The sequence below is a fragment of the Falco naumanni genome, chromosome 7 (genome assembly GCF_017639655.2).
Source record: "Falco naumanni isolate bFalNau1 chromosome 7, bFalNau1.pat, whole genome shotgun sequence".
Lineage (NCBI taxonomy): Eukaryota > Metazoa > Chordata > Aves > Falconiformes > Falconidae > Falco > Falco naumanni.
This window is the reverse complement of record NC_054060.1, coordinates 70833464-70861029: the sequence shown is the minus strand read 5'-3', so window position 1 is coordinate 70861029 and position 27566 is coordinate 70833464. Positions and strand designations below refer to the sequence as shown.

The 27566-nt window shown below is 62.6% G+C and overlaps 2 protein-coding genes across 3 annotated transcripts; one reads left to right on the top strand and one right to left on the bottom strand.

Annotated features, from left to right (window-relative positions):
• The first annotated feature begins 1246 nt into the window (after positions 1-1246).
• MAPK8IP1 (mitogen-activated protein kinase 8 interacting protein 1) lies at positions 1247-25506 on the top strand. 2 transcript variants are annotated; one of them, XM_040601643.1, is made up of 12 exons: positions 1247-1351; positions 8621-8726; positions 15249-15473; positions 18860-18941; positions 19166-20041; positions 20648-20723; positions 21747-21919; positions 22199-22308; positions 22449-22568; positions 23544-23614; positions 23970-24068; positions 24493-25506. In XM_040601643.1, exons 1-12 carry the CDS (start codon positions 1266-1268, stop codon positions 24563-24565), a joined length of 2097 nt encoding a protein of 698 aa, XP_040457577.1. In that variant the 5' UTR covers positions 1247-1265; the 3' UTR covers positions 24566-25506. The 2 variants fall into 2 exon arrangements, with proteins under 2 accessions (XP_040457577.1, XP_040457578.1); XM_040601644.1 differs by lacking the exon at positions 1247-1351 and adding an exon at positions 6527-6680.
• On the bottom strand, positions 25151-27517 carry C7H11orf94 (chromosome 7 C11orf94 homolog). The gene is made up of 4 exons (XM_040601651.1): positions 26366-27517; positions 26081-26154; positions 25755-25966; positions 25151-25193 (listed from the first exon to the last, which is right to left on the bottom strand). Exons 1-3 carry the CDS (start codon positions 26431-26433, stop codon positions 25830-25832), a joined length of 279 nt encoding a protein of 92 aa, XP_040457585.1. The 5' UTR covers positions 26434-27517; the 3' UTR covers positions 25151-25193; positions 25755-25829.
• Between the last annotated feature and the right edge of the window lie 49 nt (positions 27518-27566).

The window sequence follows — 27566 nt, the reverse complement described above, 5'->3', positions numbered from 1 at the left end:
TGCTTGGGGACGGAGCTGTGTCCCAGTCCCCGAGGGAATGAGTCCCTTGCGTCCTGTGTGTTAGGACAGTTCAGCGTGTGCATCCAGACCGCGGAGGGGACCCGTGCCCGCCTCAGGAGGCTGGCCCAGGGTACCTGCACGTGGTGACGCTGTGGGTGTGCGCTTGTTTCCACGCTGGCCCAGGAGTAACATCTTCTTTGAGTTTGTCTGGCAGGAGACCAAGGCTCCCGAGAGTGAGCAGGGCTGTGTGCCTCGGAGGGCTCTGCTTGCTCTTCTCTGGAGGAGCAGCTGACGTCCTGGGTCTTGGCCAAGAACCAATACCACTGCCTCAATGACAGTCAGCTCCGTGGTTTGGGAAATACTGATGGCACCTGCTGTATTTTTGAAGTTTGAACTGCTAAAGCAAGCCCCCCCCCCCATCCAGGGCTCCCAAAGGCGGTAACGCGGAGCACAGTGAGTATGCAGGGGGTATAAAAAGGTGCCTTCAGGTACAGGGGTGGCCTTGGGACCTAAAAATAGTGATGGTGTGGGCTTCTGCGCACAGCACAACCCGCACAGTTTTCAGAGCTTGCAAAGTGTGGCGAGGAGAGGTGAGGAGAGAAACCTGCAGCTCTGGTTGCAGAGGGTGGCAGTGAGAGCGGTCACCAAAGGTGCGATGCTCCCTGGGACACAGCTGGGTGCAGGAGCGGGGCTGCCTGTCAGGGGAGAGACCTGCAGCCTCCAGACGCAGGTTTTTTCCCCCACCTTGTGCCTGTGGAACGCGTGTATAAGCTGCTGCTTCAGTTCTTCTGTGGGGAGAGGGTTTGTGCTGGGGCTGCCAGACCTGTTGCCAGCCTGGGGCTGCAAACCTGCGGGGGGGGGGGACACACACAGCCCCGTTGTAGCTGCTGCTCCTGCTGCCTCCAGGCACGTCCCCGGAGGGGACCCCCGCAAGTGGCCCTGTGTGGCCAGTCCCCCCACATCTGTCCGGCGAGAGGAGGGCTCTGCCTCCAGCTGTGGGCACATCTGCCCCGCCGGGACCGACGTTTCCCAGGAGACAAGGGTGCGGGGTGTCGTTTCCAGCTGCGGCCACATCTGTCCTGCAGCTGCCGCCGGGGTCCACGTCAAGGAGACCCGGGGCCGCGTCCCCTGCTCACCCCCCCCACCCCCCACCCCCGCCCCGGTGCAGGTATGTCCCTCCCCGCCAGCATCCCCCTCCCTCCATCCCTCCTTCCCTGCCTCCCTCCCTCCCGCCCGCCCTCCGCCTGCATGGAGAGAGCCACGGAATGGCGGAGCGAGAGAAAGGAGCTGCATCCCCGCCCGCCTCCTCCCCCTTCCTGGGGCTGCACCTCGCCTCACCCCCCAATTTCAGGTACCGGCCGCCCTCCGACCCCCGGGACCCCCGCGGGGCTGCCCCTGCCCCCCGCCCCAGGCAGCGCTCCCCATCCCTGCAGCCCCCGCATCGCACGGCCGGGCCCCCGCCGCCTCCAGCGCTTCTGCCTCCTCCCTGCGCATCCCTGCTGCCCCCCACCCCGGCACCGCTGAGCCCCCACCGCATCCATCACTCCAGCCCCCCCATCGCTGCCCAACCCGCCCACCCCATATGTTGCTTCAGCCAGCCCCCACCCCGCCATGAGACCCTCACCCCATATACCACAGCAGCTCCCACCAGCCCCCTGCTTGGCCCTATGTCCCCCCTCCCCCACCCCTCCCCCACCCCCTTACCTGTCTTATCTCCTCTTCAACCACCTTATCATCACAAAAAAAAAAAAAAAAAAAAAAAAAAAAAAAAGCTTAATCTCCTTCCCCACCCCCAGGAAAGCCTTTTTCTAGCCCTTTCCTAGAAATCCCAGGCGTTCCCGCTTCCCCCCCGCCCCCCCCCCCCCCCCCCGCGAACCAGGAACCCCGAGGGAGGCAGTGGGAGAGTGCCAGAATTGATATTCCCAGCAATACCAAGCGCTCCCATCGATTTGGGATGCAGGGGGCTGTGTCTCCCCCGAAACCCAGCGAGGCTGGTCACGGGGCCGTCCGATGGCCTGGGCCAGGCCAGGGATGGCCGGGGGCTTTGGGCCCTCCGGAGCCCCCTGACTGACAGCGGCTCCAGGACAGGGATGCGCTGGGTAAGGGAGCCCTTCCGCTGCCCACGGGTGCGGTGCCCGGTGGTGTTCGCTCGCTGCTTCTGGCGGCTGTGCCAGCATCAGCCATTGCTCTCTGCTTGCCGCTAGCACCCAGGGGTGCTGTGGGCCAGCTGCCTGGGCAGAGGGGGGCTGTGCCGGCTGCTTTGGGCGGTGAGATTTTATGGGGAGGGAAAGGAGGAACTGGTCTGCTCCTGGGGCCGCAGCCAAGCTCACGGCTGCCTCCGGCAGGCCCTGGGGCTTGGGGACCAGCCAGGGGGCTTGGGGACCAGTGGGTCCCTGCTAGGCAGCCGGCAGGTGCAGCCGAGCCGTGGCGGCGTTCAGGCCATCTACCCCTGAGGGGCTTCGCTCCATCAGCCCCTTTACCGGGTGGTTCCAGGGCTTCGGCAGCTGCCTCCTATTGCAGCGCTGCCTGCGAGAGCTGCTAGGAGCTGTTGCAACATGGCTGGGTAAACCCTGCAAATCAAGCCATGAAATGCTGCCTCTGGAAATGTCCACCACGGAGAAGGAGCTTGGCCACTGAACCAGGAGCCAGGGGCTGAGCTGCCAAGCGGCTCCAGCCCCGTGGAAGGGCCAGGCTCACTGCCGTCCCGGATGCAGTGGCTGTCCCCTGGGCACCCTCCTGCTCCCCAGCAAACAGTGATGTCCCGGGAGGGCAGCGAACGAGGTGCTGCTTCTTGCCATGCCTCAGACCTTTGGAAAAGGAGCCTGTGCCCCAGGGAAGAACACACCTTGGCAGGGGAGGCCATGCGGGAAGCTGGCGAGTCCAGGCGGCGGGAGCGAGATCTTCCCTGCGCGCTGAGCTCATGGTGTGAGCCTTGGAGCGGAAGGAGACGCCGGTGATGCTCCCGAGCCTGGGGCACGGTCTGGCAACCCAGAGGTGGTGTTGTGTGGGGAGCATCGTGTGAGGAGGGAGCCCTGCTTGTGAAATATTTGCAGGCTGGGTTACATGGCACATCTCGGGTGCTGGTCCTGCGTCCCTGCCGTGGGGGCTCAGTGGGGGGGCATCCCCCGTGGCCAAGCTGGAGCCAGCAGTGATGAGCATGGCTCGGGGTGAGGTCCTGCGTGAGCGCTGCCCCAGCCTGCTGCCTGCAGGATGAGGTCTTGCAGCTTTTTGCCCTCTGGCACATTCACCTGTTCTTCCAGCTCCCAGAGAGGCAACACGCCAGCACAAGCGTTGGGTGATCGGTTGGCTTGAGTCAAGAGAGGACTTGGTCCTGGCCAGCAAGCCCGATGGGCAGGGGTCTGAAGCTTTGAAGAGGCTAGGGCTGGTGGGCTGGCGTGCCCTCATTGCTGGTGATGGCTTGGTGTTGTCTGAGAAGAGGTGGGAGGAGAAGCATGGTGAGGTGAGCCCTCCTTTAGCCAGGAGGACCTCCAGAGATGGTTGCTCACCATGACAAGAACAGCAGCATTTTAGGAGACGGCAATAAAAAAGTTGTTCTCATCCAGCCTCTCTTCTGTCCTTCAGCCTCCCAAAGCCTTGTGACCGGGGCTGCGCGGGTCTGCTTGGCATCCCTCTGGGACACCGTGCTGCAGCTCCTTGCCCTGCCAAGCAGCTCTGCTGGTGCTTCAGGCCATGCTCTCCTGTGAAGGGCTCTCTGGGGCTGGGGTCCCTCTGGCCAGTATAAGAGGGGCAGGGAGGACTGGCACAACTGGGGTGCAGGGCCCTGCAGCGCTCACAGTACTGCCTGCCCCGCTGCCCCCCGGAGCACAGCTCTGAGGTAGCTGGGACCTAGGTAGGGGTCCCGCAACCGATCTCTGTCGCCTTCTGTTTCCCTCATAAAGGCAGAGAGCATCCACCTAGCTGCTGGGGCAGGCAGGCTCCTAGGGATGGAAATCCTTAGGGAGTTATTGGTGTGGGTCAGGAGAGATAGGGGGCTACCCCACTCCCTGGGGAGCCCTGTGGGAAATCACAGCCCTTCCCTGCCCCACTGGGGAGGGGATCGGGAGGGGAGGAGGTCTATGGGGGGAGAAGCCCCCTCCATCTGCTTGGGAAGTTCCAAGGAGGATCTTCAGGCTGAGGGCAAAAATCGATGCTGGCGCTATGGGCTGCTTTGTGTGTCTGCCGCGCTCACCTGGAGCTGCCAGAAGAGCCTGTTTGGAGGCGATGAGCTGGGTGTCAGAGCGGGGCTTCCTGCTTTCTTGGGGGGGGGGGGAGATGAAAGGGATGTCGTCTTCTGCTGGAAAGACAGAGGTGCCTTCTCCAGGGGTCAAATAAAAGAGTCCTTCTGGCTCTCGTGATGGAAGACAAACCCCAGGGCCAGCCAAGTGGAGGGTAGCACTGTTTTTCCTGCTGCCGCTTGTTGCAGGACTCGCACACAGCACTGCCTGGGAGCGGTGTCGGGGCAGGACCCGGGCAGCCGGGCTCCTTGGAGCCCCCAGCTCCATCACGCCGTGTTGCCTTGGCCAGGTCCCCGCATGGGGAGTCCCGCGCAGTGGCAGCGGGCTGGGGAGGAGATGCCGTAAGTCCCCATTTTCCTGGCGGGATGGAGCCGAGGGAGGCAGAGCAGCCAGGCTTGGTTACAAGGCTGTTACTGGGGCTGCGATCAGGCTGCTCCTGCTGCGGACAGGTAACAGCTGCCCCCCCTCATGCACCCACGTGTGCTCCCTTGCTCGCAGTTCCAGGGTGTCACGAGTTTATCCGTTCTCATGCATTCGGCAGGGCTGCCAGCCTCAGGTGCCGCTCAGCACGCACCTGTAACCTCTGCGGAGGCAGGGCTCACCCCCCTCAGCCGGGGGCAACCTCCCACCTACCTGCGGTGCCACGGTGCCCACCTGCAGCAGCACACAGCCATGCCTCCGCTGCTGCCGCTGGCGAGGGAGGTTGGCTACAATACCCGTGTAGGTCCTGCTCAGACTTTTACTGCTGATGGTGGAGCTGAGCTGAGCTCTCTGTTTCATTTTGTTGGTATTTTTATCCTCTTTGAGAAGCAAGAGAGAAAGGCAGGGGTGTTTCCATCACAGGGAGCTGGCGGGGGGGTGGGGCGGGTGGCAGAGAGTCTTCCTTGTATCTCCTAGGAAGTCCTGGAGCATCCATGTGAGTGAGAAAAAGGCAGGAGTAACACAGCAATAGAGATTTCTTTATTCATCGCATTAAGCGAAGAGGTTTCCAGCAGACGAGGTGCCTCAGGGCAGAGCTGATAGGGAAGATGGAGCCCCGGATACAGTTATCGAGGAGCTGAGAGACAACGAACACAGTATCACGAGTGACATTGGCTGGTGGCAAGGCACTGACAGGGAGAGCCAGCAACAGGTTAGCTCAGCTGGTGCTCCAGGGAGACACAAGGAAGGCTCTTAGCCCGGCCAGTGGCCAAGCTGCGTCCCAGGCAGCCGGCAGTGCTGGTCAGGCCGATGGGAGATGCACCCCTCGCTCATAGCCCCTGGGCTGGGGGGCCAGGGAGAGCTGCTGGGGTGGGTGCCAGCGAGGGGCAGGAGGACAAACCTGCAGTAGGGGGGAGCGGGGTGCAACCCCACTGGGTGCTGGAGCAGTGTATGTGCAGCCGGTGGGGTGGGGGATGCCCTGTCCCCCGTCCTGAAATGGGCACGGGCACCTCTGTCCCAGAGCTGCTTTGGCTCCATCCCAACGGGGCGAGGGGTGAACAACTTCACAGAGGGTCACGGTGAGTGGCAAGTGGCTCCAAGGGTCGTGGGGGATTACCTGAGGCCACTGTGCCAACACCCAGCAGCCCCTCCTGGGAAAGATCCTGATCTTCAGCTGCAGAAGAGGGGTGGGAGCTGGCAGAGCAGCTCACCTGGTATTTATCTGGCCCTAACGGGGGCTGGGGGTTGCAGAAGCTCTCAGGCAGCCCTGCTTGAGGCGGGAGCGGGGCTGGGGGCCAGGTGGGGAAGGGGCATTGCTCCTGGCACTGCTTTGTGCCAGCTGGGCCTGGGCTTCCCTGGGTGCAGGAGCTGCCCTCGCTGCCCTCGGCTCGAGGAGCGCAGCCGGGAGAGCAGCAGTCCTGCCGTGCTGGAAACGCTCTGGCCCTGGCACCGTCGCGCAGCCCCGCTCTGCCCAGCCAGGAGCTGGATGGACGCACCTGCCAGCGGGGCACGGCCCCCAGCCCCAGCGTGGCCAGCAGTGCCGCAAGGGCAGGTGGAACCAGAGGCTGGGTGGTGCGGGTGTCCGTGCCGGGGTGCCCGCTGCGGGTGCTGGGGCGTGGGTGCTGGAGCAGGACCAGGAGCCGGGCTGGCTGGCAGGCAGAGGCAGTCAGCATCCCCGGCAGAGTGCAGGGACTTGGCACTGGCTCAGCTGGGGAGGTTATTTTTTTTTTTTCCCCTCCAGGACAGCTGATTCCATCTATTTTTAATGAGCTTCCCCAGGTTGCGCAGTGAGGAGACAGAGCAGCGCCGGCAGCCACAGACTGCGACGGGGCAGGCGGAGAGGCAGCGGGCACCCGGGGCTCAGTCGTCATCTCCCTCCCTCCTCCTCGCCCCGGGCCTGGGGGGTCTTTTTTGGGGTGGGAGCGTGTACCCCAGGGAAGGGGGGTCCTCCTCAATGCAGCTGCCCTTGAAAATGGAGTCGAGCACCGAGGAGGAGAGCTGGCTGGAAGATCAGTGGGAGAAATGGTAGGGGACCGGCCGGGCTTCGGGGAGGGGGGGCTGTCCCAGGGGCGTGCAGGGGGACAAGGGGCAGCCCCTCGCCCCTGGGCATGTCACCCTTCTCTGCAAGCGATGGTTGCAGGACAGGAGCAAACTTGGCACCCAGTCGAGCCCGAAGTTCCCCCGGCTTGCGCAGGGAGCTGCGCGGCAGCCGGGCGCTGGAGCGGCAGGGGCGGCCGGCCGCATTCTGTCGCGCACCAGCATCTGCAGGCAGGGCTGGTGCTGGGCACCCACACAGCATCTCCCCATCCCCGAGAACGCGGGCAGGGCTGCCTGTCCCCTCCCCGAAGCAGGGGGCACTGCCACCCCTCCCAGCTGCCCTGCAGAGCCGGGGAGCCCCTGCCAGCCCCTCGGCAAGGCTGTGCCTCCGGCTGGGACCCCGCGGCCGCCCTGGCGTGCCGAGGCCCCCAGCATTAGCGGCTGATGATGTCCCACCCTGGCGACCCACGTAACCAGAGAAGAAATCAATTTGTGCTTTGAAGGCTCGTCATGAGCCTCCTGCTCTGCATTCCCTCCCTCCCACAGGCAGCAGCAGATGGGCAAGGGGGGTCTGGACACCCCACCTTGTGCTGGAGGCTGTGTCCCTGCCTCCCCATGTGTCTTGTGGGTGCTGCCCCCATGGGCGTGATTGTTCCCGGCCACCTCCACCGTGGGAGCCCACGGCTGGGGGGGTCCTCAGAAACATGGAGGGGAGGTGCTGCTTCCCCCGTGGGCTTCTCCTGCTCCTTCCCCGCTCCGGGAGCTGGGACAAAGGAGGTGTTACCACTCGGTGGCACCAGCTTGGTGCCACTGCTGGGATGGGGCCCCAGGGTGTGTGAGCAATGCTTAAAGCGAGGGTGGGAGCTTTGCAGGTCGCAAAATCCCCTTCTCCTTCCTTCCCCGCGGTGCAGAACAAGTCAGAGAAGGGTGATGGGCTCAGTGCGGCGCTTTTCCCCCAAGCATCTCCCAACCCAAGGAGCTGGGAGCAAACGGGAATGGCAGCACGGAGAGCTGTGCCCGTGGTCGCTCCAGACTGGACGTGGTGGGGTTGTATCGTTGGCAGAGGGCTGTTGAGCTGGGCTCTTTTACTTACCCCTGTGGTAATGAATAAGTGTGGAGAGCACTGCGGTACCACCACAGAGAAATGTTTAGAGCCAGGAGCGCCTTGCCATCCCCCCTGGGGACACAAGCAAGCACTCGAGGAGCCTGCTCATCAGCACGTTTCCAGCCACTAGAAGGATATCTCTGTAAACTTTCTGAAGGGGTGTAATAAGCCTGTGGGGCGCCAGCCCTGAGGGACCCCTGAGGCCATGCAGGCAGCACCGATAGATGCCCACAGGAATGCCCGTGGTCATCCCAGGGCGTGATTTTTGGTGGAGGGACTCACTGCTCTCTCTTACTGCAGGCACCTGGCTGGGACATCCCTCCCAGCCGTGACTCGGGGTCTGGCGGTGCCATGGCCAGCAGGTCTGCAGTGCTGGCGAGGTCTGTGGGTCTTGGTGTGGTCACCTGTCCCGGCAGGTCCATCCTCCCGTTGTGCCCTGCCAGGACCCCCAGCTGTCCCCTCGCTGTAACCCCAGACTTCACCCCGCTGGGTGTCTGTGCACAGCTGGGACAGCCTGGGAGCCTCCCTTGGATGGTGGGAGCTGAACCTCCTTGGCAGGGCTGGCTGTCCCATGCTCTCCCACCTGCACATCCCTACTGTCTTCGGTCAGGCAGAGGCTGGTGTGGGGTACACTCCTCCTGCCTCGCCACAGCCACAGACCATGCCAAGCCCAGCCATTTGGTGGGCACAGACCCATGCCTTCTGGAAGGAGCCCCATTCCCAGTCTTTCTTCCCAGTAAAGACTGGGAGAGCCTCTCCTGGGGTGGGCAGTGCTGCTCCCTGCCTGTGCAGTGGGTGATCACAGCATCTCCACTCCCTCCAGGCTCACCCACGACATCAGCCTCGAGGAATTTGAGGATGAGGACCTCTCTGAGATCACCGATGAGTGTGGAATCAGCCTGCACTGCAAGGAGAGCCTGGCCACCCGGGTAAGCGGGATGGGGACAGGGATGGGGATGGGCAGAGAGTGCTGGTGGGGCTGGCAGGACCATCAGCTCCCATGTAGGACCACCAGGTCCCCAGGCCAGTGATGCTTCCTCAAGGTGCCCTTTGCCACGACCCTAATCCCCTCTGCTCGGCAGTGCCCTGGCCTCACCACGGCACAGCACAGACCCTTCCTGAGCCAGCCAGACCCAAGGGACAGAAAAGCACCTCAAAGCTGGTGCTGTTTGGTTCCCACTGTGCTGGAGGGATTTGAGTTTGTTCCTCAGGGATGAGCCTAGGGTTTTGAGCGCAAGCAGGGGCACATCTCCCATTTGAGAGGGATGGCCAGTGAGCCTCTGGCACCCGATAAGCATCCTTGGGAAGCAAGGATGTGTGTGAGGTGGCACCAAAGGTCCTGAGTAAGATGTGCATCCCTGGGTCTGGAGGTGTGTCTGGGCTGGCAGGTCTCCTCTGCTCACTCGGTGTTCCTTCTGACTTGCTAGCTGTCTTTAGCAAGAGCTGTCCTCAGGCTTTTAGGAGGCAGGAGACCTGAAGGCTGGTGAAACAGGGCTGGAGGAGGTGGCTTTGAACCCAGCAGGCAGCAGATGAAATAAAACCAGGAGCTGTGAAGCCTGTGCAGATGCTGCAGGCGGGTCTCCCATCCACCTTAAGTACCTCAGGGCATGTTGTGGAGACCCCAACAGGGTTCACGCCAGTATTCAAACTGCCCAAGAAGGCCGTGGGGACAGAAATGTGGAGGTAAACTGAGAATTACACTGGATTTGGAAATATGAGGGATTCTGCATTTTGCCGGTGTGTTTCATGCTAAAAGGATGCAAATGCTGGAGGAGCAACCAGACGGTTTGAGAATCCTTTCATCCCTCAGGAGAAATACTTCCTTTGCAAAACTGCTAACGACCCAGCGAGGAGGGGAAAAAGCAGAGGAATTTGTCGCAGATTTAAAATTAGAAAGTGAATTTGTGATGTTGGGAATCCCTCGTTGCAGGCAGGAGGGTACAGGCAGACCTCATCCCTGGGAGGTGAGTGCGTCCTGCTGTGCTCCTGGTCTAATTCGGGACCTTCCCAGCAGAAATTCAGCTGCTCCTGGAGATGAGGCTACTGCTCCACATCTCTGCCCCGGCCACCGCCGCCTCCTGCGCCAGGACCTTAGGATGGGAAGAGCCTGGGCTCGTGGGCTGCGTACGCCGAAGGAAGGGGGGATGACACTGGAGGAGAGATAACACTGGAGGCAAACCCAAAAGCCAACCCAGTGCTGGGGGTCCACGAGGGCACAGCCGCAGCCAGGGCAGGGCATTGGGAAGATCCTCCTGCCTGCAGTAGGTGAGGCCGGCAGGGGCTTTGGGTGTGCTGCTGGATGCTTCCCATCAGCTGCCCCAGTTCTCCCGGGCTCTTAGGACAGGATTTGTTTTTATCTTACGGACTGCCAGCCCTTGGCTGAGGTTTGGCAGGGAGGGTAAGGGTGGAGGGGGGGACTTGCAGCTCAGCTGCTGCGGCCCTTCCTTGAGGTCGAGGGAAAACAGACTGCTTCACCCACTGAAAACAGTGTACCGGAGGGTTTCTGCATCCCTGAACTGCGATGCAGACCTGACCCATGGCAGAGGATTTTCTCGGGCTCCAGCAGCGAGCCCCACGCCGTCCCTGGGGCTCAGGACTGCCTTGCACAGACGGCTGAGTGCACAGAGGGTCCACCGGGGCTGAAGGGGGGTACAAAACTGCCCCCGGGGAAGCAAGGAGCTATTCATAAACACAGCAAAGAAAGAAGCTTGCCACGCTCAGATGGCTACTAAATGCCTACTAAAAATACGTTTGAATGGTTTATATGGGGCACAGAGGATTGCCTGAGGAGCAGAACCGAAAGTGATGACAGCAGTGGTGATGAGGGGCTTTCAATCCCAAGCATCGAAGGCGCGACCTGGGGAGCTTTCCAACCCAACTGCCGTCTGGAGCGAGCTCGGAGCGATGGGCTTGTGGGATCTGCCTGATGGAATCAGCCAGGCCCAGAGGGAGCAGCTTGGCCGGGTCTGCACAGTGCGGGGCCCAGCAAATCAGTAATGACCCGCAGCCGGCATCAGCCAGCTAATTGCATCACGTGGGGATGGCTGGCTTGGCAAGGCAGCCCGACGCCGGCCCCGCGCTGGTGCCCTGCCCATGGTGAGCTCCCGGTGCCGCAGAGCACCCATGGTACGTAGGATGGAAGGTTGGCCCCGGTTGCCCCTGCAGTGCCAGGCGCCTGGCAAAAGCCCGGCGATGGAGTGAGGGATGCGGGGTGAGAGAGAGCTGCAGGCTCGCCAGATCACATCGGGGGGAAGAGCGCCGGGGAAGGGGGAACGCAGGCTCTGGGGAGCGCGGTGACCCGCGGGGCTGGGGGCATCCAAGCTTCCCGACTCGGCGGCAGGTCTCCGGAGAGGTGGGCAGGCACAGCAACCCTGCGGTGAGCAGGAAAGCACCAGGAGGGAGTGAGGGGACAGACCCTGCCGGAGGGCTGGGCAGGTGGCTGCTGCATGGGGACAGCCGGTGACCTTGGTGCTGCAGGGGGTCTGGCAGAGATGCTGGGTGGCAAAACCCCGTGGCAGGAACGGGCGGCCGGTGCAGAGGTCAGCACCCAGAGGTGGGGGTTGAGGCTTTTTTCTGGTCTTGGAAAAACAAAGATGATTTCATCGTGGGCTATTTTAGCAGCTTTCCCAAAATAGTGGCTAAGCCACAGAGAAACTGCGAGGACGTGTAGGCTGATGTTTGTGCAGGAGGGAACCGTGCACCGACCAGGCACCTCAGGGAAGGAAGAGCATGTACCCAGAATGAGGAATAACTCCAAGCGTGGCTGAAAAAACCTGTGATTTCAACAAGAAGTCGCAGGTGAATGAAAACTGGGAGTGAAGCGAGGGGTGGGCTGAGAGGAGGGCTCAGCGGAGAGGCAGAGCTGCCCTCAGGGCTCGTGAAGAGCAGGGCAGGGGGTTGGCTGGGGGGAGCGGGGGCAAGTGCTCCACTTCAGCGCACTGAGAGGAACAGTTGTGACAGAAGCACGAGGCCTTTGCTTTGGACTTGACCTCGGTTTGGTGGCTTGGAAACCCGGTGTGATGAACCTTGTTTTCAGCAAGATGGATCCCAGCAAACAGCCAGGCTGCAGTTATTATAGGCTCGGTGCCTCATCTGTTTTCTAGGAGCTCCAGAAAATGGTTAATGCAGGAATGAAGAAAAAAAAAAAAACAACAAACCCCACACAAACCCAAAACGTAAGAAATACCCTTCTTGGAAATACTTGAGAGCATAAAAATGAGTGCCCGAAGGAAAGGAGCTGGTTTAGGGCTGTGCTGAGCCTTCACAGCCTGCATGAAAAGGCCTGAACCAACCATGAAGATACGTGGAGAAAAAAAAGCCTACTTTGTTTTTCCAGCATGAGAAGACTGCTCCCTCTTGCCGTTCACCATCGCTGACCGCTGGCAGCAGCTGCCCTGGGCAGGTCGGCGGGACCCGCTGCAAAGGGGGGAGCAGCTGCCAGGAGCCGGGCAACCTGCTGCTGTGGGGAGCTGGGGGGGAGCCCCCCCGGGGGCTGGGAGCGCAGGATGCCGCAGCAAGGCGGCTGCTGACTTTTCAAAGGCCGCTCTGTGAAGCCGCCTCTGATCCATCGCCGGCTGTGGCTGTGCCAGGCTGGGGGCAGAGAGGCTGCTCCTGGAGCTTTGAAGCCGGCAGCAAAGCAGTCACGGCTGGGGGGTAGGGAGCAGGGACACCTGCTCAGCAGGTCCCCCTCGCTTGCCCATGCTCATAAAACGCTTTTCCCAGCTGAAGGTTTTGCCGCTCCTCTGGCAGGGAAGGCTGCAGGGGCTGGGGAGCAGGGAAGAGCCTTTTGCCTGCTCAACCATATGGGGTATGGACCAGGGTCACTCAAGCAACGCCTTGCACATCACTACCCGCTCCTCTTGCAGGAGCCTTTGGTTCCTAGGGAAGCAAGCAGCACCCGTCCCTTGCTGGGCTCGGCGGCAGCCCCCATGCAGGCGGTTCCCCCGACTAGACTGGTGCTCCCAGGGGTGCTCCCGGCACCTTGCAATTGCAGCAAGGCTCGCGCTGCTCCGGTCCCCCCAGGGCCCACGGACCACAGCGTCAGGACCATCAGAGGCCAGTCATTGGATACTGGGATTCTTCTCCCTTGGGATGGTGCTGTGCAGGTTGGAGGTAGCATCAGCAGGAGCAAGCCAGTGTCACGGCCATCCCAGGGCTGGCTCTGTACTGGAGGTGTGAGCCTCCCTGTGACTGCATCAGGGTCCGGGTGTGCATCTTGTGCACATCCAGCTGCAAGATTCGGGCACTGGTACTGCTCTCCCACACGCTGAAAGGACGTTGGGAAGTCACCTCAACATTGTGTCTGTGCTGAGGCATGAGTGTTCTCAAGCTGGCCTTAGGTGACATTAACTTGTCCCTAGAGAGCTCCCAAGGCAGCGCCCTTCCAGTCAGAAAGGCTTCCCAAGGCTGAGTCCCTGCTCTCGCTTTGCAAGTCACCACAGGTCCCACTCAGGTGGTAAGGTCAGCTATTGCTCTGTGGTTTCAAAATCATTTTATCCTGCTACCAGCCACTAACAAGTACCTGCAGTGGCTGTAGTTCCCTCCTAGCTATTGAACCTGGGATGGCACATCCCTCCTAGGGTGCTCTTGTCTTCAAGACAGGTACTGTTTTGCTTTTCTGCATCCTTCTGGGACTTACCTTCCTCTGAGAGTTTTCCTTGTGCTGGCTACAGCTACAGGGTCACTGAGGCAGTGTCATTGGCAGTCTAGGTTGAACGTCACCAGCTGACTCGAATACACCTACCCAGGCTCGATATAAACCACTTTACTGGCATCTCCCCCCAGTTCTTTTCCTGTGCCTTGGTTTCCTTGTTAAAATCCGTGTGATTTGCCACTGATAACTGGTGCCACGGAAACACTGAACTTACTGTGGGAAGGCCAGTGTTAAAACCAAGGGAGTTAAATGTTTAAAGCCTCAAGAGGACGGGTGTTGATGGCAGCGCTCCTCCCGGGGCTCACTCAGCACCTGCCAGGACTGCAGCAGGGACACTGGGGTGAAACAGCCCCCGTGAGAAGGTTCGTGCTGTGCCTGTCAGAGCCATGCCTGTGCTGCCTTCAGTCCGGCAGGTCAGGAGCTGGTGGCAGTGAGAGCTCTTGGAGGGGCTTCTCCCACGGCTCAAGGGGCATCCTCCGTGCAGCCAGAGACATGGATAGTGCCGGCTGCAAAAAAACGCCATTCTCCACCTCTGCCCACTGACGGGAGTTTTCCAGTCCCCACAAACAGCTGCTAACCATGGGATTCGACTCGCTAACGCCAAGCCACAGCCGTTATTGCTGGCTGCAGCACCTTGTGCATGTGCAAGCTCCCGTTCCTGCAAGGAAGATGGTTTGGGAAGGGAACTGTTGACCTTTAAACACCTGCAGCCACGCGGGGACATCAGTGCCTCTTCACCAGCCACGAGGGCCACGGTGGCCACCCTGCCTCAGGAGTGAAGGGCGCAAGGGGAGCATGGGGCTGCCCCTGGCCAGAGCACAGCCACCACGACGGGGTGACTGGAGAGCCAGCCCTGGGATGCCGGCTCATTGGGCATCCCTTCAGCATGGCTTCAGGTCCGAGAAGTGCAGATGCTGGGTGTGTGAGAAAAGGTCTGTTCAGCATGGGGAGGCTGAGGGGACGTAACTCCTGGCCCTGGCTGCCTGACGGCTGCAGGGAAGAAGGAGCCTGACTCCTCTCCCTGGTGTGCAGCGACAATTTCAACCCCAGGGAGAGAAAAAGTAGTAGTAGTGCAGCGCGGGTGCTGGTATCCGGCCCGGTGGTGGGTTCTCTGTCCGTGAGGATATTTGGGTGTGATGGGCCAGGGTCTGAGCAACCCTCCCCAGGCAGCGCTTGGCCAGACCCCAGCAGGATGGTGTGTGCTTGTATGGGCCCCCGGTGCCGGGGCAGGAGCGGGGCGAGGACACGGTCTGCCGTGGGAGGAAGGATTATCGAATTGTAGAACCATGGAATCGTTGAGGTTGGAAAAGAGCTTTAAGACCATCGAGCCCAACCAGTTACCCCAGCACTGCCCAGCCCGCCCCAACCCGTGTCCCCAAGCACCGTGTCTAGGGCAGCCCGGGTTGGAAGGGCCCTCAGCCGTTCCCCCCGGCCCAGCGTTCAGCGGGGGGGCAGCCGGGGGTCTTGCCTAGCCCGCTGGCCCCCGGAGAGCCTCCGGCGGCGGGGGCCTCTGCCCGGCCGGGGGGTCGTCCTGCCGCGGCGGCCGTTCGGCGGCTCAGAGCCAGCCCGGGCGTGCGCGGCTGCGCGCCGGGACCCACGGGCACCGCCGGGGGAGGGATGGGGGTGTCCCCCGCGCCGGGGGGCGGCCCGGTGCTGCCGGGGCAGGGGGGCGTCCTTCGCCGGGAATAGCATCCCTGCCCCTTTAAAGGGCAGAGGCCGCCGGGGGCGATGGCCGCGCCGCCCCCGCTCCCCGGCCGCGGCCCCCGCCCCGCGGCTGACGGCAGCGCTGACCCGGCAGGGCGCTGTGAGCCGGCCGGGCGCGGCCCGCGGGGAGCCCAGCCGCCTGCAGGCCGAGATGCTCCAGCTCGATCTCATCGACGCGGCGGGGGATGCGGCGGCCGAGGAGCAGACGGCCCCCGAGCCGCTGCAGAAGGAGCCCCCGCCCCCGGCCGGGACCACCGAGGTCTACAGGCCGAAGCGACCCACAACTCTGAACCTCTTCCCGCAGGTGCCTCGCAGCCAGGTGAGCTTGGGCCGGGGGGTGGGGGAGTGCGTGCGGGGGAGGGGGAGGGGGGATGCTCCCTGCGCCGGGAGCTTTTGTCTTGGAGGGACGGAGGGAAGAGGCTCCGCTGCCCCTCCCCGCGATGCCCGGCAGTGTCCCGGCCGCCCCCCCCCCGCCGTCCCTGCCCCCCACCGGGCGCAGCCCGGTCCCTGCTGCGGGGCCGGGGGAGCGGTCAGCGGGCCGGGGGGGCACCGGGGGCACACGGGGATGTGCTCGCTCGCTGCCGGGCCGGCCCCCCTGCCTGGGCACTGCGCTTGACAGGGGCGGATAGGGGGGCTTAGGGGTCTGGTGGGACCTTCCATCGCCACTGTCGAGGTGAGAGGGAAGGGGCCAGGACCGAGCTGTGCCCCCGGCAGAGCCGTGGGGCAGGGGGGAGCGGGGCAGGGACCCTGTGGGGATGGAGAGTGAGCGACGGGACGGGGCACCGCACCACGGGGCTGGCACCGCTGGCCGCAGCCGGCTGGGCTCCAGCTGTCCCAGGGTGGGACAGTGCCAGCCCCGGGCAGGATGGTGACACCGGGTACCCCATGCCCGGCGCTGGGGACACAGTGGCCTCCCCTCCTGAGCAGCAGGCAAAAGCGGTATTAATGTCAGTGCCCCGTGCAAAATTTGAAAGACAGATCGGCAACACCCAAAATGGTGGCTGGGAGGGCGAGGAGGGTCTGTTGTCTCACTCACGCTCAGATTTGTACGAGATTTTGGATGGTTTTCCCCAAAACTGCCTGCCCACACAGCCATGGGGCTGCTGCCATCCACGGGGCAGGCGTGTCTGGGTGCCCCGCACCCTCCGAGCAGGGCTGGGGTCCCTTTGCCCCATCTCCTCTGCAAACTTCGCGGAGCCACGCGAGGTGCGCGATGCGCAGGGCTATTTTTGCCACCCTCCTGCATTCAGCTGTGCCTTCTGCCAAGTAGGAGGATTTTCAGTGCAGTGACGTTGAGCTGAGGAGCATGAAGCGCGGGGCAGGTGTCCCTGCGGGTGACAGATAGGGAGTAGTCAGAGCTGGGTGTCACCAACCCAGCTACTGGCAGCTGATGCCAGCTCTCTGCCTGAGGCCACAGGCAGGAGGAGGAGGAGGAGGAAGAAGAAGAAGGCACGGAGCCAGGATGGGCGCCTGGGGGCAGCTGGCACTGGGGACAAAGACAGCAGGGCTGGGGAGGCGGGGGGAGCCCCACTGAGCATAATGGACAAGGGGACGGTGACAGCCTCGTCCCACCCTGTGCAGGGACCCCGAGAAGCAAGTGGCACGTGGCAGCCACATCCAGCTGGGGAGGTGGGGGACAGCAGGGCCCCCCTCCCAGGCTGCCGGTCCCAACCAATGTCCAGGGGTGGCAGCAGGCCTTTGGAGGGGCATTTGGGGCAGAGGGGGTTGCAGAGGCGGTGGGCTGGGGACTGCTGGTCCCAACCAATGTCCAGGGGTGGCAGCAGGCCTTTGGAGGGGCATTTGGGGCAGAGGGCGTTACAGAGGTGGTGGGCTGGGGAGGGGGAGCTGGCAGTCCCCTCGCAGGGGCATGGTGGGGGCTGTGGGGCTGCACTGGGTGCCACAGGCAGGGCTGAGGGAATGGGAGATGGGGGCTTCACCACAGCTGGCAGCAGGAGCCAGGGCCCAGCAGGGCCGGGGCACAGCTGGCCAGGGAGGGCCATGCTCTCGGTGGCATCTAGTGAGGGACAGGCTGGCTCAAAGGTGCTTGGGGTGCCCCTTCAGGATGGCTACCTCTAGCCAAAGGCAGTTTTTCCCTGCCCACGTGCAGTGCCCCGAGAGGACAGGGTGTGGTGTGCAGGGCATCCCTTGGGCATCAGCCTGAGAACTGCCTCTGCCTGCGCCAGAGCCTCCTGTGCCCTCCTGGCCTGCCCAGCTCCATCCTCCCGCAGGTGACTGTGGCCGTGCATCCCCTCTTGAAGGCCCACCTGGGCATGCCTCCAGCCTCCTCCTGCCGGGCACCGTCCCACCCTCCCCTCCAGCCCCTCCTCATGAGCTTGGTCAGGTCTTGGTTGCCACTGGGCTCTCTGTGACCATCATCCCGGGCAGGTGGCCTGGAAACAGCAAGAGGAGCATCCCCAACTTTCCAGAGGGGAAGAAGCAGCTGCTGTGGCTGGCTAGGTTCATCCTCTAAGACCTTGGGAATGCTGCTGCCCTACGGCTGGGCATTACAAAGCCCCAGCCTTACAGGATGGGTGGGATGGGTGGGCTCTGCCGGCTGCGTTGCGGTGCAGGCAGCCTGGCTGGCTCCTGTGCTGGCCCCACGGCACTCAGCACGCAGAGGTGCGGAAGCAGAGTAAGGATGAGGCAGCTCCTGCCCCGCTGGTGACAGCTGCGGGCTGGTGATAAGGCCGTGCGAAAACCCAGGGAGTCCCAGTGGGGCTTAGTTCTTGAGCAAAAACTGACGGTGTGGAGAATGCCAGGGAAGAGCCAGCCGGTGCCCCGCAGGAGGGGCTGGGGGCAGGCGGCCGGGGGGGCTTTTTGGGGTGGAGGAGAGGATGGGGACCCGGGCTGGGGCTGCAGCAGGCGGGATGTTGTGCCCCGCTGAGGCAGGCGGGGAGGGCATGTCCCCTGTCTGCGGGAGAGCCCTTGTTAGAGGGGACCTGGTGGCCTTTGGTCCCGGGTGTTGCGGTGCACGTTCCCCTGTGCACGCGCCCCGTGCACAGCCGGCCGCCCCGGGCCAGGCAGGCAGGCACAGCACCTGCAGCAATCGCCCGAGCGTGGGCAGCCGGGTCCTGCCTCTCCTCTCCAGCTGATCGGGATTGATGTCTGCTGGTGAACTACATATACATGTCTGTGTGCATGTATAGGTATGTATCCGTACAAATATACGTGTGTGCATATGTATACCCCCATATACACTCAACAGGGGTGACCCCAGTAACAGGCGCTGATCTGTCCAGTATCTGGCTCCCCGCTGGGCAGCAGCACAGCCCCTGGCCCGTGGGGCTTCCCCCAGTTAATAACACTGGGTGGCTGGGAGGTAGGCAGGGCCAGGGGGCTGGGACCTGGGCACGGCCGCCCAGCACAGGCGGGCTCCGGGCAGGCTCAGGTCTTGATTTATTTTTTTTTTTGGCTTGGGACTGTCCATCCATGGGCTCCTGCAGCCAGGTCTCCCCAGGGTGGATGAATGCAACCATCCAGACCAAGCTGTCTGCCTCCCGGCTGGCCCTTTGGCCACCGCGCCAGCTCTCACAGCAGTGGCGTGGTGAGATGTGGGGCTGGCAGGGGGGTCCCCCGCAGCACCATGTGCCCAGGGGGTGAGGGAGCTGAGCAGGGCACTATGGACTCGGGGAGGGATGGGTGCCACCGCCGTGCCATGCGCTGTTTACTGTTTGGGCTACAAGGCGGCTTTGTTCTTCTCCTCAGGACACTCTGAATAACAACTCTCTGGGGAAAAAGCACAGTTGGCAGGAGCGGGTGTCCCGGTCGTCATCCCCTCTGAAAACGGGTGAGTCCTTGGGCTGTTGGCCAGGGGCAGCTCCCTGCACCCTTCCGTGGCTCTCAAGAGCCTGGGGCAAGTGGTACCAGAGAGGAAGGTTGGGGGGAACATCCCACAAGGATGTTTTCCATCTTGCATGTCCATCTTGAGTCTGTGTGGCATCCCTGGCCACCTTCCCTGGCAGGGACCATCACCCTCTGGGGGCTGTCAATGCCGCTTTCCTCCCCCACCAGGTGAGCAGACCCCTCCCCACGACCACGTTTGCCTGAGTGATGAGGTCAATCACCAAAACAGCACAACCTCCACCAAAGACCGTGGCACGTCCACAGAGAGCCCGTGCCGGCGCACAGCAGCCACCCAGATGGCACCTGCCTGCGTTGCCTCGTCCCGGCCACCTGAGAAGCACCAGGCCACTAGCCGGCCCCCACCGCATGGTGCCAGCGTGGTGGTGGTGACAGCAAGGGGCCCCGAGGCCCACCGGGACCGCATCCACTACCAGACGGACGTGAGGTTGGAGGCCACGGAGGAGATCTACCTGACGCCCGTGCAGAAGAACTCGGACCCCCTGGAGACTGACAAGCCGTTCCTCTCGCAGTCCAGTGAGAACCGCATGTCCATCAGCTCCGACATCGACAGCTCTGGCTATTCGGCTCTGGCAGGGAAAACCAACCCCTCCATCAGCGAGGAGGATGAGGTGCTGGACTACATGTCCTCTCCTGACAAGACAAACCTGCACAGGGCCACCTGCGGTGGTGGGAGCAGTGGCTCCCGGCCAGGGCACAACCTTCAGAGAGCCTCGGTGAGTTCGGACACCAGTGCCCTCTCCTACGACTCGGTCAAATACACGCTGGTGGTGGACGAGAACGTGCAGCTGGAGCTGGTCAGCCTCAAGCAGTGCTACTCGGGCTACAGCGACGAGAGTGACTCGGCCACTGTCTACGACAACTGCATCTCCTCGCCCTACGAGTCGGCCATTGGTGAGGAGTATGAGGAGGATGCGCTGAAGCGCGACTCGGTCTGCCTCTCCGAGGACTCGACCCCTGAGGCAGACATCCACTTCTCCAAGAAGTTCCTCAACGTCTTCATGAGCGGCCGGGCGCGCTCCTCCAGTGAGTGCTGGGCACCGGGGGAAGGTGGGCTGGTGGCCACCTGCCAAGGCAGCCCTGCCCGTCCCTGGTATTAGGCTGAGGGCACGCTCGGGTGGCAAGCCACCAGCGGACACTGGCCCCAGCTCTGCTTGCTGCAGCCCGTGGCTTTGTCCCTGGTGGCTGGGGGGGCTTGGAAAAGCCTTATGAGCTGCAGGCGGGGGTGGCCAGAGGTGCTTCAGGCTGCTTTTCTGGCTAACCCGAGGTGTGGCCACGCTGAGGGGGAGGCTGGGTCAGGAGGGGGACAGCATCCCTCCTGGAGTGCCACCGTCCTCCCCAAGCCCACAGGAGCATCAGGGCTGGTGGCATACCCGGGCAGGCAGGGCTTCCCATGGGGTGGCTGGTCCCACAGTGCCAGTGCCACCAGCTGCCATGGCTGCGTGGGTTGGCGCAGGGAGGCTGTGGTCCCCGTGGGGACCGCTGAGCACCAACACGGCAGCTGTAGCCGTGCCTGCCTCTGCCGTGGCACCGTGTGGCTTCGTCTCGGCCGAGCTGCCCCCCGGGAGCCTCAGCAGCCTGTCCTTCCCTGGGCTGCGGGGCTGACACGTCCCCCTCTGCCCTCGTCCCCAGGTGCGGAGTCCTTTGGCTTGTTCTCCTGTGTGATCAACGGGGAGGAGCAGGAGCAGACCCACCGTGCCGTCTTCAGGTGAGCTTGCAGGCGCAAGCGGTGTCCCCAGCCTCTCAAAAGCAGGTGCTGCCCTCCCACCGCTGTGGAGCCACCCCAAAGCCCAGCCTCTCCAGCGTGGGAAGCCCTGGGGACCAAACCACTGCCCGTAGCTCATGCCCTGCTCAGGCTGCTGTGAGGGCAAAACCTCCCAGGGCAGCCGGGACCTCTGGGAGCAGCGTGGGTGGCTGTTGTGGTTTAACCCCAGCTGGCAGCTCAGCATCATGTGGCGGCTCGCTCACTCCCCCTCCTTTACCCCAGGTGGGATGGGGAGGAGAAGTGGAATAAAGGTAAAACCCGTGGGTTGAGATAAGAGATGTTTAATAATTGAAATAAAGTAAAAATAACAGCAATAATAATAATTGTAATGAAGAGGAGAGGGAGAGAGGAAAAAAATCCAAGGGGAAAAAAAAAGACAAAAAACCCCCTAAGTGATGCTCGGTGCAGTTGCTCACCCCCGTCTGACCGATGCCCAGCCAGTCCCCCAGCAGCGATCGGCTGCCCCCGGCCAGCTGCCCCAGTTTATATACTGGGTGTGACGTTCTGTGCTGTGGAATATCCCTTTGGCCAGCTGGGGTCGGCTGTGCTGCTCTGCTCCCTCCCAGCTCCTTGTGCCCCTGCGCTGGTGGTGCACGGAGCACGGAAGAGCCCTTGGTTTAGGGTCTTGGCAACAGCTGAGCCATCAGGGTGCTGTCAGCATCCTTCCCACACGACACCCAAAATGCAGCAGAGTAGCAGCCGCTGAGAAGAAAACTAACTATCCCAGGCAAAACCAGGACAGTGGGGCGATAGGGGACACCCTTGCCTTAGGGGCCAGGATGCTGCCACCTTTTGAGCCTAAACCTGCCCCGATAAAGCATCTCAGGTCACCGTGGCTAATTACACAACCCAGGGCACTGCCAGCCTGGGCGGGCGGTGGGGTTTGCAATGCCCCCTGCCCCAGCAGTGTGCTGGCAAGAGGGGCAGCGGTGCTGGCTGGCCAGGTGCTAGTGCCTCTCCTCCCAGGTTTGTGCCTCGCCACGCGGATGAGCTGGAGCTGGAGGTGGACGATCCTTTGCTGGTGGAGGTGCAGGCAGAAGATTATTGGTATGAAGCCTACAACATGCGGACGGGTGACCGGGGCATTTTTCCTGCCTACTACGCTATCGAGGTGACCAAGGACCCAGACCATGTAACAGGTACCAAGCCTCTGCGTGCAGCCTGTGTTGTCCCCCCATCTCCTCTCCACCGAGTGGAGGCTGGTGCTGAGCCTGGGGGTGGAGGGAGGACCAAGCTGGGCACCTGGCAGGGAGCGATGGGCGGCTTCTGGTGTGATGCTGGAGCCGGTACCTGGTGTTGCAGGAAGCTTTCCCTGGGCAGGGAAATGTGCCAGGGTGGGAATATGGAAAGGGGAGGTGGAGCTCAGCCCACGTGCCTGGTCATTGGGGATGATCCCCGCTGCGTGCTCTGTCTTCCAGCTCTGGCCAAGAGCAGCGACTGGGTGGACCAGTTTCGGGTGAAGTTCCTTGGCTCGGTGCAGGTTCCCTATCACAAGGGCAATGACGTGCTGTGTGCGGCCATGCAGAAGGTAGCGTCCCACCCCATTTGTGGGAGCAGGAGAGCCTGCTCCTCCTGGCAGCAGGGCAGAGCCTCCGTGGGGAAGGGGTGAGCCACCCCCGCTGCTCATGAGTCCCAGGGCTTTGTCTCTCTGTCTGTCTTCTCCCCCAGATTGCCACCACGCGCCGCCTCACTGTGCACTTTAACCCACCCTCCAGCTGCGTCCTGGAGATCAGCGTGCGTGGGGTCAAGATTGCTGTGAAAGCCGATGACTCCAAGGAGCACAGCAAGGTAGTGCTCCGCTCCCCGCTCGCCTTGGCCCTTCCCCGGCTGCTGCTGTGAGCTGGCTCCTGCCCGCTCTGCTGCAGGTCATGTGTGCCTATGAAAACTGAGGGTCTCAACCCCACACCTGAGGGTGAGGAACGTGATCAGCGGGGCTGTGGGCCCACCATCCTGGTCCCCCATCCCTCATCCCTCACAGGATCCCAGCTTTGGGTCATACTGCCAGCTGATGCCCTTGCAGCTGCCCAGCACGTCGCTGCGCTGGGATGCTGCTAGCTGAGCCGTGCTGGTAATCTGTCAGCTGCTCCTAAACCTTTCTGCTGCTATTTTGAGTGGTGTCCTCCAGATCTGCCCTGTAATCCCTTTAGCTGGCTAGAGCAGGCTGCTGATTAGCGTTCTGCATAAGCAGTCTAGCAGTGCCCAGTGAGGCGCGGGGCAGAGGGAAACCTGCCCTGCAGCTGTGGGATAGGAGTAGTTCCTGGCTCTGAGTGCCCTGACGGAGAGCTGGGCTGGGGTTTCTGCAAGTCTTGCCTGTATCTAGGGGTTGCCACCAATTCAGTTGCTCTTTAAAGTCATATAAGAAGTTCTTGTCTTCGGCTGGGACCCTTTGAACGTCCAGGCTTGAATGGCTTTAGTTCTAAGTTATCCATTCGCCTTCCACCTGCTGGTATTGCTGAGAGCCTTTTTGTGCGGGAGAGGGGCCGCGTGTGCTGGCCGAGCAGCAGCGCTGCCTGTAGCCTGAGCACGGCCTAACGCAGGGAAGACCCGTGGGGGCAGCTGGGGTGGGAGCCAGCGGGGCTGCCTGGAGGAGCACCCTCCGTGCAGGTGCTCTGGGGCCATCCCAAAACCGCTGCCGGTCCAGCCCAGGACCGGGCTCCACTGCTGAGGCCCAGTGCAGATTTCCAGGGGCCAGAGCCCAGCTGCCCCCGGCGTGGTGGGGAGGAAAGTTCTGACAGTCTCTCTCTCTCTCCCCCCCCCCACCAGGTAAACAAGTGTAGCCATTTTTTCCAGCTGAAGAACATTTCCTTTTGTGGGTACCATCCAAAGAACAACAAGTGAGTAGTGAGGAGGTGCAGGGTGGCTCTCGATGCTGCAGCTCAGCACGGAGGCGTTGCTGCCTTCCTGGGGGGCAGCACGACTGGGCTGGGGAGGGAAGGGGGGGCTTCCCAGCGACCCGGTCCTGCAGGCTGCCATTCCCCTGTGAGCCCAGCGGTGCAGCTTCATGCGAAAGCAGCCTTGGCTGGGAATTGCATCCCAGTGCTGGGCACGGGTCGTGGCAACTGGTGGCCACGAGGTTTTGGGGGGGGGGTGCAGGTCCCAAACCCCTGTGCTCAAGGAGGGGGTACACCCTGGGGATGCTGCAGTACCTGTGCCTGCTGGTCTAGTCACCTCCCCTCTCTCTGCCCTCAGATATTTTGGATTCATCACCAAGCACCCTGCTGACCACAGATTTGCCTGCCACGTCTTTGTTTCGGAGGAGTCCACAAAGCCACTGGCGGAGTCTGTAGGGTGAGTCCTGACGCGCTCCCGCCAGGCAGGAGGAACGAGGCAGCCAGGCTGAGTCCTGCCACCTCCCCATACGTGTGGGGCCTGGCCGTGGCCCCAGGCTGGCGCCTCTTCCCTCATGTGAGAGGCTTGGGGCGGGAGCCAGGGCTGACAGGGCTAGGGGCAGCATATTCCTGACAGTGCTGGAACACGTCCCAGCGCCGCGCTTCGCAGGCAGATGGCTGGAAGTCATGCGCTGCGCAGGGGATCCAAGCAAGGATGGAAACCCTGTGGCTCTGGTGGCAGCTCTGGGTGCTAACGCAGGAGGGACGGGGGCTGGGGGTCACACTGGCCGCAGAGGAGGGAGTGAGGGTGAGAATAGAAGCGGGGCTCTGCAAATGCCTCGCGGGGAGGACGCTGCTGAGCTTTGCCCGGTGCTGTGTTGCAGGAGGGCTTTTCAGCAATTCTACAAGGAGTATGTGGAGTACACGTGCCCCACGGAGGACATCTACCTGGAGTAGGGGCTGGCACAGGCACCTCCTGCACAGTCAGGGCTGCGGTCGTGCCCCTTCCCCGTGTCGTGCATGGACAAGAGCTGCTTTGAGCCTGGAGGAGGAGTGGGCCCGGGGCAGGGCTCCCGGGGCACGGAGCGCCACCTCTTTTCGTGACTCCCCTTCCTCAGGCTGGGGCTGGGGGGAAGGGAGGGGGGAGGGCTGGACAAATCGTGTTTATTGTACAAAATACTCTTAGTTTATTCTATTGAAAAAGCACCCGCTGGGTGCCCTGCCTGCGAGCGGTGGAGGCGGGAGCAGCAGCGTGCTCGCGCCCTTTCCTGCTGCAGGCTGGGGTGACAGCATCTCCTCCCTGTGACCATGGCCCAGCTTCCCGTCACATCCCTTTGGGGTGACTTTTAATGCAGTGGCAGAGTCGGACTCGCGCAGTATGAAGACACAGCAGCTAGAGCAAACAAGACCACGCGCTGGCTCCTGCCTGGGAGATGGGCTTGCCCTGGGCAGGCCATGCCCTGGGGGACGAGGCTGCTGGGCAGAGATGACAAAGGGAGGCCCAGGATTCTCCTCTGCCAGAGCCAGGCTGAGCTGTGACAGCTCACCCCTGCCTCTGCCCCCCTGTCCCTCTTGTATCCGTGCTCTGTGGAGAGAGAAAAATACCCCCTGTACCTCCCTGCAGTAACTACAGCCTCTTTGCCCCTTTTCCCCCCTTTCCCCAGCTGCAGAGGTGGAGGTAGGGCTGGGCCACCCCTTGGCAGTGGGGCTCAGCCCCTGTGCAGAGCTGGGCGCCTGCCACAGGTGGGGCAGGGAAGGGCTAAAGCCTGCGGGGAAGCCGCGCAAAGCACCGGGGAGGTAGAAGAGCTCTCCCCGTCTCGACCCTGCAGCCAGCGGTCGCTGTGCTTCAGCTGGATCTGCTGTGATGGCAACAACTATTAAATATGATGGTTCATGGAGCGGGGCTGCCGTGCTGTTTGCGTCCCACCGCCGTGGGTTTGGCCCCTGGCTCGTTCTTTCCCGTAGGACCCCCCAAGGGGAACTGGAGCTTCTCAGGTTTGGTCCGAGAGCCCCAGCTGCAATCCCTGGAAGCCAGAGATCATCGTACAACGGTCGGAAGGGGACCTCTGGAAGTCCTCGGCTCCAGCCCCCACCCAAACCGGGGCATACCCTTCCACCCCCACCCCCTCGCCATTCCTACACCTACACTGTCCTGCAGCAGCGGAGGGCAGGCAGGGGTGTCCCCTCCGCTGGGCTGCAGTGGGCACAGGGGCACGCTGGCTCACAGGTGGGCATCGTCGTAGTACTCCAGCAGATCAAGCTCGTCACGCTTGCTTTTGCCAGCTCTGCGCAGCCCTGCCGGCTGCTTCTGGGCCACATGCGTCCTGAGGCGAGGCTGCTTGGGTTTGATGCCGTAATCTGCAGGTGGAGCACAGAGACGGGGCTCAGCCCGGGGCTGCTCACAGGGCCGAGGGCAACCACAGGGGTGAGCGCATGGAAAGGGGTTTCAGAGGGGCGAGGAGACTGCTGTACCATCCACCAGGCCAAAGTGTTCCTGCGGAAGCTCGAGGGGAGCAGAGAAGTCCTCGGGGATGGAGTAGCTGGCCCTGCAGAGGAAAACCAGGGGCAGGAATGAGCCGAGACCCTACGGTGCTCACCCATGCCGGCACAAGAGCTGCCATGCACCACCTGTCTCCACCCAGCCCAGCCAGCTCTCGGCTTGGTGCCACGAGTGCCAGCCCACGCCAGCAGCCCTGGGTACCTCTGCAGGTACCGAGGCAGGGAGGAGGAGGAGGAGGGTGAGGGAAATGCCATTACCTCTGTTGCAAGGGCCGTGAGAGGGCAGGCCCCAGCAGCAGGGCAAGCAGCAGGAGCCAGCACGGCATGGCGCACCCTGACACCAGCTCCACGGTGAGGTCACAGAGGAGCCACCCTCCAACACCAGCACCAGGTTAGAAGAAGGTGGGGGGGATGGGGGGGGCAGGCCCCACCCTGGCACTGCTGCCTACCCCCTCCAGCTACACACGGTTCTGGTCCTGGGCTGCCTGGCCCTGCCCAGGCCCCGCCAGCCGCTCGCAGCCTTCCCTGCACCAGTGCGGCCACAGCTCCGGGGCTGCTCCCCTGCCCGGGTCCCTCGCCACGACCCTGTGCCTCCCTCTGGGCCCCTCCAAAACCAAACCCCTTCTTCATGTCATCTCAGTACCTGCCTGTCCCCAGCAGCAAACCCGCCAAACGCTTCGCAGTCTTCAGCATCTTCCTCTGCTCAAAGCCCAAGCGAGGGGAGCGCAGTCCCCCCCTCACAGCTTTTCCTTTTGCACTGCAGGTCATTGCTGCCGGCTGAGGTGGCAACACAGATCCCACACACTGCCGAAGCCCCGTGGTCCCCAACTGTGGTGGCCCATTAGGGGTGTCTGTGGGGGACTACATCCCCTGTTTCAGGTGCTGAGGATGAAGGCTGTGCCCCCTGCGGCCCCAGAGTCCCTCAAGTTGCCCACTTGAGGCCAACACACCAGGCGGTTTCCAGCTCCCCAGCTCTGCACTGTGGGGCAAGCCAGTGCCACCAGCTGGCTACTGCTGTCCCCGCCAAGGGAGCCTCCACAGTAGCTCACTGAGCAAACTGATGCCTCAACTGTCCCCAAGACAGCAGAGGAGATACAAGGCAGCCCAGGCTGTCCAGGCCTCTCCTGGGCCCTTCACTAAGTGTGGCACAGCAGTATTTGCTGAGTTAATCTCTTCATTTCTCCTCTGCCCTCGGCCAAGCCCCCAAGCACAGGCTGGCAGCCGTTCCGCAAACTCTTTTAGCCCACATGAGGTGCTGCAAAAGCAGCCTGTAGGTAGGTCTTCCTCCCCCCAGGGGAATCCCAGGAAACTGGGGACTGAACCAGGCCCCTGGAGTTACAGGGGTGACAGTCATCGGCTGAGCCACACGCGGGACCCTGCCCGACACAGCCCAAAGCAAAGGGCTTCTAAGGGACAGCGCAATCCCAGGGTAGACAAGACACCGACCTGCTGGCAACCA